Source organism: Chaetodon auriga, chromosome 4 (assembly GCF_051107435.1).
Source record: "Chaetodon auriga isolate fChaAug3 chromosome 4, fChaAug3.hap1, whole genome shotgun sequence".
Taxonomy (NCBI): domain Eukaryota; kingdom Metazoa; phylum Chordata; class Actinopteri; order Chaetodontiformes; family Chaetodontidae; genus Chaetodon; species Chaetodon auriga.
The window spans coordinates 21,082,901-21,102,891 of NC_135077.1; the positions used below are offsets into that span (position 1 = coordinate 21,082,901).

At 43.2% G+C, this 19,991-nt stretch overlaps 3 protein-coding genes across 3 annotated transcripts; 2 read left to right on the forward strand and 1 right to left on the reverse strand.

Annotated features, from left to right (window-relative positions):
- The first annotated feature begins 753 nt into the window (after positions 1-753).
- LOC143319974 (keratin, type I cytoskeletal 20-like) lies at positions 754-5,341 on the forward strand. Its single transcript, XM_076729292.1, has 9 exons — positions 754-1,139; positions 2,362-2,490; positions 2,691-2,773; positions 2,937-3,093; positions 3,204-3,365; positions 3,498-3,623; positions 4,231-4,463; positions 4,570-4,598; positions 4,695-5,341. The coding sequence occupies exons 1-9, from the start codon at positions 828-830 to the stop codon at positions 4,799-4,801; spliced, it is 1,338 nt and encodes a 445-aa protein (XP_076585407.1). The 5' UTR covers positions 754-827; the 3' UTR covers positions 4,802-5,341.
- A 6,356-nt stretch (positions 5,342-11,697) lies between these two features.
- LOC143319274 (keratin, type I cytoskeletal 13-like) lies at positions 11,698-14,116 on the forward strand. Its single transcript, XM_076728085.1, has 7 exons — positions 11,698-12,242; positions 12,544-12,626; positions 12,741-12,897; positions 13,027-13,188; positions 13,312-13,437; positions 13,567-13,784; positions 13,898-14,116. The coding sequence occupies exons 1-7, from the start codon at positions 11,766-11,768 to the stop codon at positions 13,998-14,000; spliced, it is 1,326 nt and encodes a 441-aa protein (XP_076584200.1). The 5' UTR covers positions 11,698-11,765; the 3' UTR covers positions 14,001-14,116.
- Positions 14,117-15,478: 1,362 nt separating this feature from the next.
- On the reverse strand, positions 15,479-18,760 carry krt98 (keratin 98). Its single transcript, XM_076728086.1, has 8 exons — positions 18,368-18,760; positions 17,785-17,867; positions 17,473-17,629; positions 16,626-16,787; positions 16,375-16,500; positions 15,839-16,059; positions 15,729-15,739; positions 15,479-15,613 (listed from the first exon to the last, which is right to left on the reverse strand). Exons 1-8 carry the CDS (start codon positions 18,704-18,706, stop codon positions 15,513-15,515), a joined length of 1,200 nt encoding a protein of 399 aa, XP_076584201.1. The 5' UTR covers positions 18,707-18,760; the 3' UTR covers positions 15,479-15,512.
- Positions 18,761-19,991: the final 1,231 nt, after the last annotated feature.

Genomic DNA, 19,991 nt, shown 5'->3' on the forward strand with positions numbered 1-19,991 from the left:
TTAAGAGTCTGAAAAAATGACTCCAAAGTTGCACATCTGCAGTTTGTCAAGAATATTTCTAAAGCAAATATGTGTAACTGTATCTGAACAGCAGCCACAATCAACAGTTAAAGGATGATAGTAAATGCTAAAACAGAGTGTAATAGTTGCCCAAAAGAGTCCTAAAGTCAAAAAAGCTGACTCGGTAATGCCACTTACACAGAAACATCTATCTACATTACTTCATTACATTTGCAAAACATAGCTAACATCAGCCACCATAAGCTGCTGGTCATACCAGACCAAACAGGCTGCAACTGCAGAAACCATGAACGTAGTAAATTAAACAAGGTTTCTTTTTACTTCTATGAATCCAACTGTTCATGTGTAAGCGGAAGGTTGTGTGAATTCTGTGATCAAAGGTGACAAAGAGCTGCTTTAAATCAATTCTCTCAAACACAGGAGGCTCTGAACACTGAGCGTTGTTAAAATGCTTGAGCAGACGTTTAATTAGATAGCAGTGCACGACTCCAGCCTAAGTATAACTGGTGAAGGGAAAACAACAACAATTATCATTATGACTGGCTTCATATCAGCGAGTCAGCCATTAAGCTGCAAAACTAGATGTTCAAGTTGTCTTCCATAGTTCATTATGACTACTGTACACACCTATCAGGTTAAAAACATTATCTACATTCCACGCATTGTTGTGGCATGGGACCAGACGCTGTCTCTCTCTCTCTCTCAGAGTTCTATAAAATGCCAGGTTGTCTACGGCAGAGTCACTCCTCGGAGACTCTCCATCTCTGCTCATCACCTGCAGCTCAACTCCACCTCCACCTCTCATCATGTCTGTCTCTCGCCAAAGCAGCAGCTACAGCGCCCGCAGCATTTCCAGCGCCCGCAGCATCTCCAGCGCCAGCACCATCAACATGAGCGGAGGGATGCAGCTGGTCGGGTCCGGACAGACCCGCATCTCCACCGGGACCTTCCAGAAACGCGCGCCCAGCGTGTACGGAGGCGCGGGAGGCAGCGGGACCCGCATCTCCCAGTCAGTCTTCTCCTCCGGGTCAATGTCCTTCGGTGAGTGTGGGGTGATCAACAACGAGAAGGTGACCATGCAAAACCTCAACGACCGCCTGGCCTCCTACCTGAACAAGGTAAGACATGATGATGAAGATGATGATGACTACATGTATAATCTGCTCTACACAGCTCTGCAACTCGCACACTATATTGTGCTTTTCTTTAAGCCTTGAACACACTCTTACCAGTGCTGCTCAACCATGTGAATCTCTGCTAGACCTGCAGGAAAAATGTTTATTAACCTTCATCAAACTACGTGCAAGCACATATTAACAGTGGCTCAGTTGGCTCCTCATAAAACTGCTGCCTTCACCTGATGAATGCGCAGGACATTACATGATCTCTCCTTAAACGCACGCATACGTTCACACCTTGTATGCATACAGGGACACACCCACAAATGGAAAACTTTAAAGGGTCTTCACCATTTTTCAAGTCTGTCTTAAAACAATAGTCAGACACCCGTATGAACACTGAAAGATGTTTTCTTCATACTTGCCATTTAAAAATCTTGTCCTAATGCATTGTGATGGGAGACAAAATCCACAGAAACTCATCCATCCATCATCATACGTCACAAACCTCATTTTAGTTTAAGATAAAGTACTAAGACTTTTGATTCTTTAGATACATTTCGTTGATTATACTTACATAACTTCTTTTTAAACATAATAAAGGATTAACTAAAGGATCTGAGTATTTTTCCATCATTAACAAAGAATCAGGTCAGACAGGATGCAGTCAATGGACTTCACTACAGGAAGTAGACAATAACATGTGTGTGTTATTGTGGGGACATAAGTGTGTTTACATAGTCACATTGTGGGGACAAAAGGCAGGTCCTCATAAATCAAATAAATAAAATCATTAGTAAGTGTTAGGCTGTGTGTGTGTGTGTGTGTGTGTGTGTGTGTGTGTGTGTGTGTGTGGTCTACAACAGCCAAACAATGACAACAAATGAATAAGGGAACACCAGAGCTAACCTACGTACCAGTCACTAAAAATATGACCCATTACCTCCTTAACATAAAGGTACAGTAAGCTCGTGTCAGCATGTATTTACTCACAGTGCTTAAGAAGGATTTTTAGGATTGGTACAAAAAAATGGTTAAAAAAAAATGGTTAAAAAAAAATAATAAAAAATGGCACAATGAAAAAAAAAGAAAGAAATTTCTTTCCAAGTACCAGCCAAGAGATGTGAGGCAGAAGTGAGGTACTTCATGTGGTCGTCACATTCTGTCACCTCTCATGTGTCACCTGTCGTTGCGTGACGCCACCCTCTGATTGTGTGTGCAGGTGCGCTCCCTGGAGGCGGCCAACAGGAAGCTGGAGTTGCAGATCAGAGAGTTCTATGAGCAGAGATGTCCCAGCGTCGCCAGAGACTACACCTCCTACTTCGTCACCATCCATGATCTTACTGCTCAGGTACCGCTCACATTTTACAATTTACAGTCAATGAGAAACACATTGAAAGCCATATATGTGGCGCGCAAACGAGGACAGTTTACTGCTGAGATGTTACCAGAGTCATATTTCCCAGTTGTGGCGGTGCTCACTTGGGGAGGGCAGTGACTGTATCAGGCATCATGAATAGAGACCTGTTTTTTTCATTTTTCTCCATTTAGATCCAGAGGAAGCGTTCAGAGAACCAGAGTGTCCTCCTGCAGATTGACAATGCTCAACTGGCTGCAGAGGACTTTAAAATTAAGTAGGTTCAAGCAAAAATCCACACACACACACTCCAGTCGTTTTATTTTGCGATGCATCCACCAAATCTGAAGACAACTATGGTCTGAATAGCACACAGACTGTAGATGTAGCTGTTCACTGAATCACGCTGAATTATAACTGCACCTGGCTTCCCACTGTAGGTATGAGACAGAGATGAACATGCGCATGAATGTGGAGGCTGATGTGACTCGTCTCCGAGGGGTCCGGGACAGCATGACTCTCGGCATCAGTGACCTGGAGATGCAGGTAGAAGGTCTGAAAGAGGAGCTGGCGTTCATCAAGAGCAACCACGAGGAGGTGAGAACCGTTCAGCTGCAGAGGGATTGCTCTGTTATCATCTGTTTTCAAGTACAATGTTGCCATCTATTGGTGGAGACTGAAAGGTGCACCCCTTTTCCTCGTTGCAGGAGATGCGCCTGCTGAGGCTCCAGCAGACTGGTGCAGTTAATGTAGAGGTGGACAGCACAGAGTCTGTTGACCTGACGAAGGTCCTGGAGGAGATGAGGGAGCAGTATGAGGCTGTGGTGATGAAGAACAAGGTGGAGCTGGAGAAATGGTTCAAAGCTAAGGTGAGATGGGAAATTCAAAAACAAACAATTGAATAAAAACTACAATGAAAAGATTGACGGATGATTGACGGATGACAATGCCACTGGATTTATTGTGTGTGTGTGTGTGTGTGTGTGCGTGTGTGTGTAAAGGTGGATACTCTTCAGACGCAAATCATCTCAAGTTCTACAGAAGTGAAGACGTTTCACTCAGAGCTGTCAGAGCTGAAGAGGACCTACCAGAGTTTAGAGATCAGTCGCCAAAGCGTCCTCACAGAGGTAGGCCACAGACAAAATGCACACTTTCACCTTGTAGGGTCAACAGGGTTCGGGTTAATACACATAAAGGTAGGTTCACATTGACTTTGACTTTTTAGGAAAGTTAATTTCTTTTTGTCATGACGATTGTAAGGCAAACAGTAGAAATACGTTTCAAAGTAGTCTACCATGAATGTGTGCCTGCATGCATTTGATTGGGCAGTTCAGCCCCTTGTGTCGCAGTAAAAGCTGAGCTCGGTTCAACTTTGTTGCCGGCCGACCGTCGATGGACTGGCTCCATTCAAGTCAATGAGAGGGCGGTGTTTTTTCACACTGGGTTCAAGTAACTCTGAAGGCAGCCTTAATCAAGTCAAGTGGATGTCTTCCAAAGTTGCTGTCTTTTTAGTGCAAATTGGACTGTAACTTTGGAAGATGAAGACTGGATTTGACTAAATCTGCTGAAGCCTCATATAAACTTCTGATTAAATGTCTTTTTTGCACAGAATAACTGGCCAATGGCCAGTATGAACGGGAGAAATGATCACAGCTTCATAATTTCCTGTCAGGGCACTTCCTTTCTCTGATGGCGCGCACAGCTTTCCTAACATCATTCCTGTCTGTCCTGCAGATTCAGTGCCTGCAGCAGAGTGTGGAGGAAGCCAAGAGTCGATACAGTGTTCAGCTCAGCCAGCTGCAGCTGACCATCAACACGCTGGAGACAGAGCTGCAGCAGCTGAGAGTTTCCCTGGAGCAGCAGCGAGCCGAGTACAACCTGCTGCTGGACATCAAGATGAGGCTGGAACTGGAGATCGCAGAGTACAGGAGGCTGCTGGATGGAGAGCTGCAATATGAACAAAAAAAGTCAGTCATGAAGTGTTTCATTTCTAACTCTAACCCAAACTCTTTACGTGAAAGTCACTGGCCAACAATGAAATCTGTTTTAAAATGATGTTTCCTCTCCCCACAGGGCCGTCGTCATCCAGAAGGTCGTGGAAGGTAAGAATCCCAAATCATTCATTAAACAAACAAAATGAATTAGGCTCCTTGCATTGAAATTACATGATGCATTATGTCTGCCCTCCACCTCTGCAGAGCGTAAACCCCACATCGAGAGGAGGGTGAAGACCATCGTGGAGGAGATTATTGATGGACAGGTGGTGTCCTCCAGCGTTGACACCCAAGTGGAGGACATTCAGTAACACCTCTGCTCATCTCTGCTGCCACTAAACTTACATTTTTGCACTGATTTGGCACCCAAACGTTCTTGATTGAGCCCTATAATGCCTGCCTAATCAATAATTTACAAGAGTCAGTGGCTTTTTAAGGGGGTTACTCCGGCATGTTCTGTCTTTTCTTTTGATTCCAATCATGTTGCAAGTCTGCAGCAAGTGATGATCTTCCCTTCTCTTTACGCTCGCTCTGATAAATATGAGACCAAAATACGATTAAAAGCAAGAAAGCACGGATGAAGATGTGCATTCTTAATCACAAATGTGTGTTACAGTTCAGAAAAGTTGATTGGATACATGGATTTTTCGTTACCAAAAGCTAATCAAAGCACAACTCAGTCACTAAAAGCTTCACTTTTTGGACATATAAATGAAACAGGGGTTGTGAAAATGCTAAAAACTCGATGATATTTTCATTGGATGAGCTCAAAGTTGGTGTCTCCTGTATTTTTCCTATGCTGATATTCTGGCAAAACTCAAAATGATACCCTACAATAAAGCAAAATCATTACAAGTGACGTGTTATTTACAATGTATGTTCACTCATGACCACCAGGTGTCACTTTGTCCTTCTCTGTGAAGAGAAGTCTCCATGCAGCTTTACTGGTTTGTGTAACTTTGCTTAGCTTGAGTGGAAACTTATTGTTGCTGCACAAGATACATTTAGAAATGCAATAATTTTAACAAACTAACAGGACAATGAACAATGGTCTGCAAATAGCACAAAATTAAGGCTCAATATTAACACCATGTTGTACATTGTCAAAAAAAATAATCGTGTGATGGTGAGTGTGGCTTTCACAGAAACATGCAGAGAAGAACAGAATGTTTTCTCCAAAAAGTACAGATTTGGATGGATCAGGTTTATAGTCACCGTTGAGATGAGCTTGAGATGAGTGGAGACTTGAACTGTCCAAACATCCAAACATCAGCGATTCACCTGCCCAGTTATTTAATCTGTTGGTCAGAATGACTCATCATTCTTTCTCTGCTTTTGTGCTGCACCCTGTGAACACAATGTTGCTATTCATCATCAGTGTTGTTACATGTAATTAGTGACTCTGAAATACACTGTTTCAGCAGCTTTGTGCAGCAGAGCAATATCAAGTTTAGGCAAAGAGGACTGGATTCATCTGACTCACTGTCTAGACTTTACAATCTTAATCATTCTGCATGACTGGACAGGACAAAATCAGTTTAAAGAAAACAGTTTGTACCATTGTCGGACCCTTTCAACTTGCAACGAACATACATACAGAAAGTCGCATTTTAAGCAGAAACCCTGATGTTGAACTTCATACTTAATAGTAAAAGTAAAATGTCATATAGGAGGGGTAAATTCCTCACGCATGTGCTTTTTGCTGTTGCAGTTACACTGTAGCTGCTTGAGTCATGGACAGAAAACACAATAGGGCATGTGGCTTCATGATTGTGACTATCACATGAGGAAATCTTAGTTTTTCCCCAGCTGACCTCAATTATCTGACCTCAGTTATCTTGATGATGACCAAAACTCAAGCACTTGAGTGCTTAATGAGTGCACATGGGCTCCTCATTCAGTTCGGTTAAGTTCACTCACAGTATCAAAGTTTTTGATTCAACATATCAGTTACTTTTCTATCTTGTTAAAGACAGAAAAGCCGAATGCTGCTCTGCAGAGTTCTTCTCGAACTCTCTGCTGTAACTTTCCAGCTCTCTCAGTCATACCTGGCAGTAAAGGGTGTGGCCAATACCTGCAGGGCACAGCAAGACACAACACCAAACCAGCCCGGGCCTGAAATAAAATAAACACTGAGGCACCTGATGCTGCAGTGAGTCATGGCTGCTCTCATTCCCTCTCCTACGTGACATAGAAAGTGGGATGGCGTTGTACGCTGGCCCATGCAAGCCAGTTACACGCCCAGGTAAAAGCACTGCAAGCTATTTTTCATGTCACAGCACATTTTGAGCATACTGTTCCAGCTTTCACCTCAAGCTGTGCTTATTTGTGTCAGCGTGGCACTTTGTACTCAGAACTGAACGAGCCTTCTGAGAAGTCATTTGCATTTGCATGGAAAGTGAGATGGGGTGTGTGACACAATAAAAGTGACAAAAAAGACTTATGACAATTACTGATATGGTTTTTTTTGCCAAAAGCCCCACAAGTTGAACTGCAAGCACAGCTCCCACACTTGCCATGTTCCCTGCATAGCAGACTGTCATCTGCTATATACAGAGCATAAATCAGTTAGCCTCACTGAGGTTTGAATAGGTTTTTAAATCCTATATTCTGGAAAGCTGAAAATGTCTTTGGGTGAATGGAGAATAAAGGCGTTGGAGGAGTTTCTCAGTTAAAAGCCTGAATACCTCATTCATACTCATAGTGCTTCACACATGAAAGGCACAGTCACACCTTACTCAACACCACACATCCCACACCCACACAATCATCATTAATCACTCAGCTCAAAGCACCACTCTGTTCCTCTTTTTTGTAAGAGCACAAGAGTGTGCATGCTATGTGTTTGTTGGAGAATATTGTAGGAATAAATTCATTTTCTTTTTAAATGAATTTACATTTGATATATGAAGTGTATGTTGATTACACCAAGGGAGCATACTAACGAGGAAAAGCCTGTAAGGCAATGTGTTACACAAGTAACAGTGCGGAAACAATATACGTATAAAGTCTGCAATACTTCATGTTTTACCTCAAAAATACTGAAACAAGAGAAGAATATAAATGCTGTGCTGGTGAATGAAACACCACCGCTCTGCTTCGCACACTGTACAACCACAGTCTCACCTGAGTGCTCCTGAGCAGCAAGCCCAGTCCTGCTAAAACTAGCTAAACTGAAGTATAAAGTGGAGCTGAAAATGGGAGCTCACATGCAGCCGGGAAAGGCATCACATCCATTACTGGAATGCAGAGCAGCAAGAGAAACGTGGCGTGCTCCGGTGTGTCTGACACTGAACTGGAAGAGGAGTTAAATACGCTTTATTTAAGGTTTGATGCACATGATTTTAATCATGAAGTCTCTGAGTCGTGAGGCAGCGCAGAGGACTGTAAGTTACAGCCTGATGAAGACACAGCAGGTGAATCTTCAGCCTTTCAAAGGAGAGGAATAGTCCTGGTCCTGACTGCAGTGGGGGTAATCTCCAGTCAGTCTTTGGACCAGCAGATGGAGTCTACTGTAGCTCCAGTGGCTAAAGTCAGATCATCATGGTCATTCAATGATTATGGCTCCCTGGCTCATACCTCCCTCTAATGAAAACCTGTGAACCAGTTGTTAAAAGCAAGATGTTATGACACAGGTCAAATTGGAGCCCACCAGATTGTTCAAGGGATATTTTGAGAGTTTGAGTAAAGGGCTCACTTTCTCATACACTCTCATCTTCCACAGGGTCTCCTCAGGCCTGTGTCCTTTCCCCACGTTCATCTGTCTTGGATACAAATGATTGTATGTGGAAGACACAGTAATGGTTAGGATTTTGCGCAATCAGGAACAGAGTCATGGCCCAGCGGTGGAGCAATTTGCCAGTTGGTGGGAACAGTCTTTGACACAACTGAACATGTCTGAGTCCAAAGAGACGTTCATTGACTTTGGCTGGAATCCTGCTGCTCTTGCTCCTACCATCGTTAAAGGGGGCCTGTGACAGCAGTCCTGCAGCAAATATTTGGAACATACCTGATGACAGCTTTTGTCACTACACTGATTTTATTAATAAAAAGGCAAACCAGAGATTGTTTTTCTTAAAGAAGTTCAGAAGTTTTAATGTTGACGACTCTCTTTGGAAGGTCTTCTAAACTTCTTCCATTCAGTCAGTTGTAACCTGTGCTGTCACGTGTTGGTTTGGCAACCTCAGTGTGAAAAACAGGGAAAGATTGTGGATGAGTCCCTTTGAGTTACTGGTGTGAACTGAAATGATCTTTGCCACTTGTACAATTCAGAGCTATACAGAAAGCACAGGTCATCTTATTCACCTTTATATCACAGTGTCTCAAAGTGTGGCCTGCGGGCCAGTGGCGGCCCTCAGCAACATTTAACGCAGCCTCTGAACATGACATAAAATGTATGCATTACTTTTGGATAATCTGTGTTTTTTTTTTCAATACTTTCACTTTCAGTAGCCTATATTCAAAGTTCCTCTCCTGGTTGTGATTAAACCTCAGGAGGATTCATCCTCTAGGGACCATAAATGTCTGTAAAAATGTCATGGCAACTGCCTGACACTTGCATTAAAGCTTTACCACATCTCAGTGTTGACATCACTAACATGCTAAGCATCACATGCTGAACCTTAGTATGTTAACAGCAAACTCTAAAGCTGGCATGTGCTAATGCTAACATGCTAACAGTTGCGTACTACTAATTTAGTGCATTGTACGATTTTAAATGGTGAATGGACTGTATTTTTTTAATGCTTTTCTAGTCTGATGACCATTTCAAGTGCAATTACAACACAAGTCTGCATTGACCCATTTCACAAACCGATGGCACAGCATCGGGGGCAATGTGGGGTTCTGTATCTTGCCCAAGCATACTTCGACATGCAGACAGGTCAGGGATCAAACCACCGACCTTCTGAAGTGGACGACCTCCTCCTGAACCACAGTCACCCAAGCAGATGCATTTTGCCACTGTCACTGAAAAAAAGAGGATGTCTGTATTTCAGGACATCTGTGCTGAGCAGATATCAGTTCAATCAATGAAAACAGCTACATTTAATGTTGTTTTAGATAGCATCATGAATTAATCTTCAGGAAAAGCAAATTACACAGGTTCATGAATGACCTGCAGAGCAGCGTGAGAAGCCTCTTTGACAGTGTGAGGTATTTTGGCTGATGCTATTGTTGCCTATTGCCTGAGGAAAAATGATTCAGTCATGCTTTGCATAATCTGTAAACAGCCAGTAAGTAATAAAGTGTTGTTCAATAATGCTCTTTATATTTTCATAGATTCATTTTTATTTTTATGACTTAGCAATATACAAGTTGCATCAAATCTCATGTAACATGACCCACTCTTCCTCTTTCTCACAGTGTTGTGCGTCTGAGGTCTCTCACACATTAACACATCATTTATAATAATTCTTTTGGTTCTGGCATGAACTTACAGCAAATTAAACATTAAGTAACTCAACCAGAGTGTTTTGCAGTTATGTGCTCTGTTTAAACCTTTCCACGAGTGCCGCACCCTTATTCTATCACAAGAATGTCTGGTTACAGAAATGTGCACAGACTGTGTCGCATTACTCTGTATTATGTGTACGCATACTCACAGTGTCACTTGGCTCTGTTAGTCTTGCAAAGTGTCTATATTTGCTAAGTTAGACTGGGAGCTAAGTGTTTGAAATAGTCCAAATGTTAGACAATGACGTTCACCTCTTTGTAGTGCTACTGTAAATTTGAATTAAAGGGCAGGGTTTCATTTTTTGCAACTCAGCTGTGCTGTGAAATGAAGTGCTACTGAGCTGGACAGAGCTTTACTACTGTGTGCATGCACAAGAAGTTATCCAAAGTTTTCCAAAGAAACAAAAATGTCTTCACTCATCATATATTACTGGGGTCTCAAACCAATCAGTATCTTGGACATTACTTCCTAGTTTTACTTCAGCATTGGCATGTTTAGCACATGCACAAGATGAGTTTTGAACCTCAAAGTGAAAAGCAACAGTGAAATCAAACAAATGGTTTGCACTACACAAGGCTGTGGATAGTAAGTGTACAGTTTGTAATAGTCATTTCTTAGTTTGAGGTAAAACAACTCTTTACTAGACACAGCCACAAACAAAATGTCTGAAATAATATATGAATTATTCTTATAATTGTCAGGATTTGAAAATGAATCCAAAACAGCAATTAAAGGAGAAGAAAAAAGTGCCTTTTTTCATTTAATCAATCAGCTTCATGGGAGACAGTTGTGCAAATTCCTCTGGGTTACAGTCAAAGAAATACTGATGAAATGGAAAGACGCAAACAAGCGAGAGCTTGTTCTTGTTTGGCTATGATGCACATGCCAAAGTACACTTCCAAGCAAAATAAAGAACATGCAGGCACATCTGTGGTGAGCTTTCAAGCATTGCTGTGCCCACTCTTGAATAAGGCCAGGTATCGGCTGACATCATGCCAGGCTATAAAAAACGCTTCTACCTGGCAACACTGCAGGCTATTGTTGAGCAAAACATAAGAAAACATTTATGATTTCAACTATAGGATTAGGGAAAACAACTGAAACTATGAATAACAAAACCGCCAATACTTCACGCAAGACAATAAAAAGAGATATGACAAAGATGTGTGTCAGAAGACGTGTGCTGGCAGAGAGCCAAGTGAAAAAAAATCAAACACATCTATTTCACACTGTTTGCAATGCTTGTTGCCTCGGTGATGTAACAGGTTTGGCCAGCATGTATGACAGTGTTGCTCAACAGTTATGACATAAATTCAATAAAGACATGTCACATGTCAGAATACTGACAAAGTTGAAAGCCTGAGGGATTTGACTGGATAAGTAACCCAAAGCAGTACAGTAACGGGCGTGGCTGCTGTACAATTTCCATTATACTTTGTATAAAAGTTCACATGGATGCCCTGTCTTCATACACATTAATGTGGAGCATGGGAATAATGGATGAATGAATAATGAAGCCGTAATGTTTGCAGGTAGTTGTGAGGTTTGAATTCAGTAAAGTACCAAACAAAATTGGATCAAGTTTAATCCGGCTTTTTCCTTGGGAGAAATGAACCTGAAGAGAGTTTGTGATGGGTGGGGCAGAGCAGCCACTTTAGGTAATGCTCCTCCCTTCCGCCTGTCTTCATGCATGCCCCCACCCACTGCAAAGGCAGCAGCAGCCGCCTTGTGCAGGATAAAAAGGAAACAGAGGCAGATCTGTGCATCTCAGTCCATCTCACGCTCTCCAAGACAGACAGATCTTCTCAGAAGTCCTCACAATGTCAATGAGAATAGGCACCGTGTCTTCAGGCCGCTCCTTCGGAGGCAGTGGAGTCGGCTTTGGTTCCAGTGGAGGTGTGCAAAGGTCATACGCTAGAAGTACACATGGTGGTGCAGGTGGCAGTGGAACAAGAGTTTCCATTGCCACTGTTGGTTCTGGCGGTGGTTATGGCGGTGGTTATGGCGGTGGTTATGGAGGTGGTTATGGCGGTGGTGCAGGCAGCAGTTATTCCTTCATCATGGGAGGGGGTGCAGGCGCCTGTGCCGGTTCAGGTGTTGATATTTCAGTCAATGAGAAGGCCACCATGCAGAACCTGAATGACCGCCTGGCCTCCTACCTGGAGAAGGTGCGCAGCCTTGAGAAGGCCAACGCTGAGCTGGAGCTCAAGATCCGCCAGTTCTTGGAGAGCAAGACCTCCCCCGCCACCCGTGACTACTCAGCTTACGAGGCCACAATTGCTGACCTGCAGGGAAAGGTATGTCACAAGACTGCTGATTCCTGAATGAGATATCAAAGCATGTCATACTGCAGTTTATCTGATAATGCAACGATCAGATGAATATGTTTAAAATGATGCATTGGAACTTTAACTTACCCCAAGCGACAATGCATGTACACGATTTTGTAGGTAGTGATTGTAAGAGAAACCATTACTGTCATTGTGAAGTGTGTTTGACAGCATAATTTAATATTTGCAATGTCCGCTTGCAGTTGGAGACTGTTTGATGAAATAATTATACTAATCATGTGAAATGAAACATTGCCTCATCACACAGATCCAGGCTGCCACTGGTGTAAATGGAGGCATCTATCTGGCCATTGACAATGCAAAACTGGCAGCAGACGACTTCAGAACAAAGTAAGTAACAGGATGAGACAGAAAGTGTCTGATAGCGATATGGAAAAACTGAACAACTACTTTGAAGCAGTACATGGCAGATGTGCAAATGTCTGATCTCTTGCTACCTCACAGGTATGAGAATGAGCTAGCCATGCGTCAATCAGTGGAGGCAGATATCGCCGGTCTGAAGAGACTGTTGGATGAGCTGACACTGGCCAGATCAGACCTAGAGATGCAGATAGAAGGCCTCAAGGAGGAGCTAATCTTCCTCAAAAAGAACCACGAGGAGGTGGGTAGCAAAGCCTTAACGGCCATCTGAGTGAATTTGCAATGGATTTGCTGTCTCGGATGTAGAATAAAATCTACTCAAACAACTCAGCAACCATCCACCTTTTACCAAACTCCTCTTATTCAACAGGAACTAGCAGCCATGAGGAGCCAGATGAGTGGACAGATCAATGTGGAGGTAGATGCATCACCACAGCAAGACTTATCTGCCGTTTTGGCTGAGATCCGTGAACAATATGAGAACGTGGCTGCCAAGAACAACAAAGAACTTGAAGCCTGGTTCCAAGCCAAGGTAAGACTGGACTAAACCCTGGTGGTGACATCTATTGCCCGAGTGATTTCTCATTGCCTATAGACTTTTGCTCATATGTGTATCGTTATTCATGACACTGATGTTTTCCCATGTTTACTGCAGTCAGACGAGCTGAACAAGGAGGTGGCAGTCAGCACAGAAAATCTCCAAACGTCAAAGTCAGAAATCTCCGAGATCCGTCGCACGTTGCAGGGCCTGGAGATCGAGTTACAGTCACAGCTTAGCATGGTAAATGATAATGCAAATCTTTACCTTTACATCCTCTACCTATCCCATCCCCAGTGAAGTACAAGTGATGTGTGCATTATTTTTTACTTTATTCATGATTTCTCTTCTCTGTCACTCTTCCTCCTCCAGAAAGCGTCCCTGGAGGGCACTCTGGCTGACACAGAGGCACGGTATTCCATGCAGCTCCAAGCCCTCCAGATGCAGGTGACGGGCCTGGAGGAACAGCTGTCATGCCTGCGTGCTGACATCGAAAACCAGAGCCAAGAGTACAAACTGCTGCTTGACGTCAAGACACGACTGGAGATGGAGATTGCAGAATACAGGAGGCTTCTGGACGGAGGTGGCAGGTAATTTGCCTGAAAAGAACAATTTTGTCCTTTCATCACAAACTAATCACTAGGTCTGTAAATTGAAGCATAACACTGAGTTTTAATGCAAGCACTGTTCTCTCGCTCCACAGTATCAGCAGCAATTCAGGTTCCTCCACCTCCTCCAAGGTGATAGTGGTCACACAGGAACTGAAGGACGGCAAAGTGGTGTCCTCCTCTTCCACCACCGCCTAATAACCGGCCTCATGCAGCAAACAAAACACAAGGAGCAACAACTGAGGGCCACAAGCACAACCCGATAATTCCTTCACACTTTTGAATGCAATAAAAGTCTCACAGTGGTCTAACTACCTTTTTTGTCCAATTTGTTTGACTCATTTGTGTCTTAATTCCAGATAATGTCATGATAGGGGCATTGTTTTGGCATGAACCAAAGGTCTTTTGGAATTACATATTTGACCTTCATCCTGACAAAAGCTGTTTTAAGTATTTGGTAGGTCTGTAATATGATTATCTGACATTATTTTATGTGTGTAAAACCTGACATCATAATAGCCTGAGGCTGCAGCAGTGCCAGCCAGGTTACTGTATGTCCTTGACGAGAAATTGAGGCCGTGACTTTAGGAGAATTTTCTCTGAGATACCAGGAAGCTAAGGAGGCTACATGGTGTTTAGCAATACACCACCACACTTCAACAGCTCCGAAGCAGAGCATGTGTTCACAAACTGCACGCACGCTCAGCAGGATTTTTTTCTCTCTAATAACTACAGATTTTACAATGTGTAACTGTAGCCTTAGTGCTTCATAACAACTGTCCTGGGTTAGAAACTGCTTTCTCCTGCGGACCACGTTCATGCTCACATATGTGCAATATGTGAACATGAACTTGACTGTCTGGGTGTTGACAAGTTGTCAGACTGGACTGACAACTTGTCAGTAGAGTTTGCTTCATTTTCATCAAATGCATTGTGGGATAGGTCCCAGTCCCTATGGCCATATTTTTTTTCCCTCCTCTCCTTACACTCAATGAAGCTGCATCAGCTAACGTCTGGCCACACACGTTAAACTGATACTAGATGGTTCCCAGCGTGTTTAGCTTTTATAGGCTAAAGTAAAAACATTAAAATATAAGGGTTTTTGAAAAATTAGTAGTCTAAAGACCTTGTTTGTACTTTGATGAGTCTTATCAATAGTTTCTCTGACCTCTCTTTTATAATGGCGGTCTCGGGGGAAAACGCTTTCTGAGCCACTGGGGATTTTTTTGGTTGCAGTACCGTAGTTGGCCACGAGACAAATTGGCAGGAAGGTTGACTTGCCAGGCCTGTAGCCTATAGCTTATAGCCACCTTATCAGTCTAAGTCTACTAGATGAGATTCTGGATGTTCTTAACCAGCTACTTTCTACTGGTGCTCTACTTTACTGTTACATTTTTTGGAATCTTAAGCTTGTTGCTGAGAGCAGCGAGACCAAACCATACAATTTGCTGTAAAACTAAAAAACTAAACAATAGTGCCTGTGCTCTGTTTTTGATATAAAACCTCGATTAATACTATTTTAACAATACATTGATGAATATGTTAAAGCTAATGGCAACCAGATCTGATGTGTACTATACAAAAACACTCATTCACCAGTGAGGGACCTGAATAGAAATGTGGAATAATCTATTCAGTATGAAATAACAACACACAAAGAAGTTTAATTCAACTGCAGGATCTTTATTAATTTTTGCTAATGCTGCCAATTTATGACTCAATCTGATCCACGTCCACATCAACAGTCTTGCTGCTCTCGACGACCCTTCCATCCACAACTGTTTCCACCACTGTGATGACCTTCGTGACCACTGAGGAAAAGAAATGCAACAACAATCATGAGCAAATTGCATGTCTTAAATCAAGTTGAAATGTGTCCTTCCTAATGATAAACTGAGAATTATGTTCACATGAAAAATGTCCTACCTTGTTTTGAACTGGCAAAGGAGAGAAAAAGAAAAAGAAATCATTAGTCCAGAACATATCTACCATGTTTTGTCTTTAAATGTTAATCCCCCGTCCAGTGAGTGCCTCACCTGTCATCCTCCCCATCCAGCAACCTCCTGTACTCTGCGATCTCCATCTCCAGTCGGGTCTTGAGGTCCAGCAGTATGTCGTACTCCTGCTTGTTGCTGGCGATGTTGGCGTGGAGCTGGGACAGCTGAGCCTCCAGGCTTGTGACCATGTTCTGTAGGCTTGCCAGCTGTGCAGAGTAGCGTGCCTGAGTTTCTGCTAGGGTGCCCTCCAAAGATGCTTTCTGTTGTGGTCAGAGGACGAAGTCGTTAGGTGAGAAGGCAGTCAGTGATTAAAATGCAGAGATACAATTTCTTCACTCCAAATCTGCAGCAAGGCCTCTTGGGGTGAGTGTGTAACTGGCATCATGTGTTCTGTGTGCTTTGGGATTACCCTTATTTGCATGGCCAATATCAATCTTCTTGGCAAGAAAGTGAATAACTGCATTCCTCAAAATTATTTCTTTAAAGATCTTTCAGTGTTGTAAATATGTATAGTAGCATCATGGTTTCAAATGTAATAGATAATCAATCTTTGTTGTGGATATATGTAGACATACCATGCTCAAATGGGACTGTAGTTCAATCTGAAGCCTCTGGAGGGTGCTCTTCAGGTCCTTAATCTCTGTGCGGGTCGTCAACAGACTCTCTGAGTGTGTGATCACATCCTGCTCGACTGCAGCGACCTGGACAGATCAGAAAAACAGCATTACCCAACAATTTTTACTGGCACGCTATCAAGATAAATGAGTGCGACTGAACCCTAAAGGCTGCTGAAGTGGCTGTCTTCCAAGCAGTTGTAACTTCTCACCTTGTTCTGGTACCACGCCTCGAGGTCTTTGCGGTTCTTGGAGATCGCGCTCTCGTAGTGTTCCCTGATATCTGACATAACCTGGTTCAGGTCTGTAGACGGAGAGGCATCCACGGCCACATTGACCTGGCCGCCCATCTGACTCCTCAGCAGAGCCAAGTCCTGCAGGGGTGAAGGACAAAGCCTCAGTCAGCCGGTGAAGTAACTTCAAATCAGTCATTATTTTTTTAATCATAACAACAAGAGTATCCAATCAATTCTTTTTGTACTGTTTTGCTTGCATGCTTTGGGTTCTTTGACCTGTGTGAATTGTGTGTGTGTGTGTGTGTGTGTGTGTGGGGTGCGGGAGTTCAGCGTGTCTGAGTGTGTTTGAGACAAACAGAAGCAATGAGCTAATGGAGAGAGAAGAATACAAGGAAGTGTACAGAGAGAAGGGGTGCAGCGCTGGGACAAGGGAGAAGGCGGTGGACCCCTTTATGAAAACATTAACCAAACATGGAATTTCCTCAGTGTTATTAGAGGTAAGGCAGAGGTCATGTGTGCCAATTCTGACTGGCCAAGGACACGACATATGGTCATGATGAATGGTGACTACTTTGTCTTACAGTGAATAGCTGTTGCGTTTAGCTCCCTGCTGCTGAAAAGATGGATGATGATGAGCAGTGTTTGATCAGTCACCGGTGTAGTAACATATATGTTATGTGCATACACAGAGTGGGTGTTGGCCTGTGTGTATTGGGGTGTTGACAGATGCAAACTAATTAGTTCTGCTGCTTGTGAAACTGCCATCAGCAAACAATGAATCAAAAGCTTCAAGAGTGGATCTCCCTCATGTCTACGCTCTCACCTCTTCGTGATTCCTCTTGAGCATGATGAGCTCTTCCTTCAGACCCTCGTACTGACTCTCCAGATCCATTCTGGCCAGGTTCATCTCGTCCAGCACCTTCTTCAGTCCGGCGATGTCTCCCTCCACAGCCATCCTCATGGCCAGCTCGTTCTCATACCTGAGGGGAGCGCAGGTCAGAGAGGTTTCAGTGCATTGTTAAGATTAGAAGTTGTCAGTTAGGCATGAGTTCATGCTTTGATGCACATGTGAAGTTTCACTTATGTGGCGGGGCCGAGAGGGACAGGGGCGTAAGCACGCAGAGAATGCACTCACTTCATTTTAAAATCATCGGCAGCCAGTTTTGCGTTGTCAATGTCCAGGATGGTCTTGGCATTGAGCCTGGAGGCAATACGAATCTGAGGAGGAGAAAAGCAAACCATTCTTTGGTGCTTACAGAGCTGGAATGTAACAGTACTCATGACACAAAAATGTGAACATATACATCAACAGAATCATATGTACTACATTTTTTAATCTTAGAAGAAAAAATACACATGCAGCAAAACTGCAAAGAAACTATGCAAAATTGATGCTGTGAGACACTGGCTAGTGATAACAAATAGCTGAAATATGCAGTCAGACTCGGCTGTAAACTGTCAGTACATCCTTTAGTCATTATCACTGTAACACAGCTGGATGTGATGCACAGTTGGAATGAATCTAGTGTGTCGGTCATGGTAATTTTCTCTTCCCTGCTCTCTCTGTTATGAGCTTCTTGACAAGACTCAAATACTCAACTGTCAGTTTTCACCACCCAGCACACACACACTCAGAGTTCTGATCGTTAACATCAGACAGATGAGAACAGGCAGTTGAAAGGAAGTTAGAACACACATATCTGTCTCCTTCCTCTTACCTTGTCCTTCAGGTCATCGATGATGGCAAAGTAGTGGGTGTAGTCGTGGCAGATGACAGTTCTGGTCTGGTACCAGTCTCTGATCTGCTTGTCCAGGCGGTCATTCTCCTTCTCCAGGGTGCGCACCTTCTCCAGGTAGGAGGCCAGACGGTCATTCAGGTTCTGCATGGTGGCCTTCTCGTTGGCCCCAACGTGGAGGTCCAGGCCATCGGACAGGTTGAAGCCTCCGGGGACCGGTGCGTAGCTCATCTGAGATGAGGAGATGCGTGTGCCACGGCCGCCTGCCCCACCGTAGACACTCAGGGTCTTCTGACCGTAGGATCTGTTGCTGAAAGACATGCTGGGAGGTCTGGATCTGGATGAGGTAGGATTCCAGGAGCTAACCTGCAGTTGTAAGCATCACTTTGGTCTCCTTGGTTATATAGTGATCACACATGGATAAGTGGGATGGGCCAAGAGGGGTAGCTGAAAGAGAGGAATGTGGCTGACAGACTACCCCCTACTCCTCTATGCAATCTCTCCATCAGCGTGGGCGAGGTGAATGGTAGGTAGGGGCTCATCCGCCTTTTTTCAGGTTGAACTTGTGATTCCACTTCTTACTGTTTCTCAATGACAGGACATTCTTTGAATACTCCTCAATGTATTACTCTCCGCAGTTTTAAACCTGAAGCAGCTAGTGATTAGTGCCTTCTTTGTTTGGTTGCTTGAAAGCAGGTTTGGAGACACAAATATATATTGATTTCCTACCAGTGTTCCTATAGAAGAAACTGCAATGTGTAGCTATCTCGTAAAATGTGAACTCATAGCAGTGACAAAAATGGCACATACCAGCGACAATTTCACCTCAGTGAAACTTGAGGGGCCAAGGGTTATTTTTGTCACATAAGGCTGTAGGGAGGACATTCAACATTGGGTTAATCAAGAATTACACAGTGTACTTGTATTAATGAAGGAATGTATATCTTTATTCAAGTGTTATACACCCAACAGTTCCCAGTCTGCATGGACTTACAAGAAGCTACTTACATCATACCCAGAGAGGTGAGAGAAAATAAAAAGTATGCAGAACACATTGTACTGCATCTGTATGTGCCAACACACATCAGATAACCTAAATGAAACACATTCCATGCTGTGTTAGTAACAGATACACACAGATATAATAATCTGTTCACATGCTGCTCTCCACTGTCAGCACCACTTTACATACTGCAACATGTAGCGTGACTTACTCTAAGCTATAGTACTAATTCATTCCTGCACCTATCTGTAAATAATACTATCTGTTCTAGCACTTCTGGTCCGATGCTAACGGCATGTCTAGAATAAATCAACTGAATCTAATCTGATCTAAAAAGTGACTGAAGTCAGACACATTGTACGTAATCATGTTCTGTAATCTGTATTCATCTTTCATATCAAACAGGAGACGCTGAACACAAAGATCCCGTTAGAAGGAACAATTCTACACATTATATACTATAATAAAACAAACTAAAAACATATCTCTGCAAGCTCCCGTGTGCATGGATAGTTATTTGAACTACCTTGTCTGTTGGCCACCATCACATCATGTCACTCCTTGGTCTAACGTCACATGGCTGCACCACCACATATTACAAGG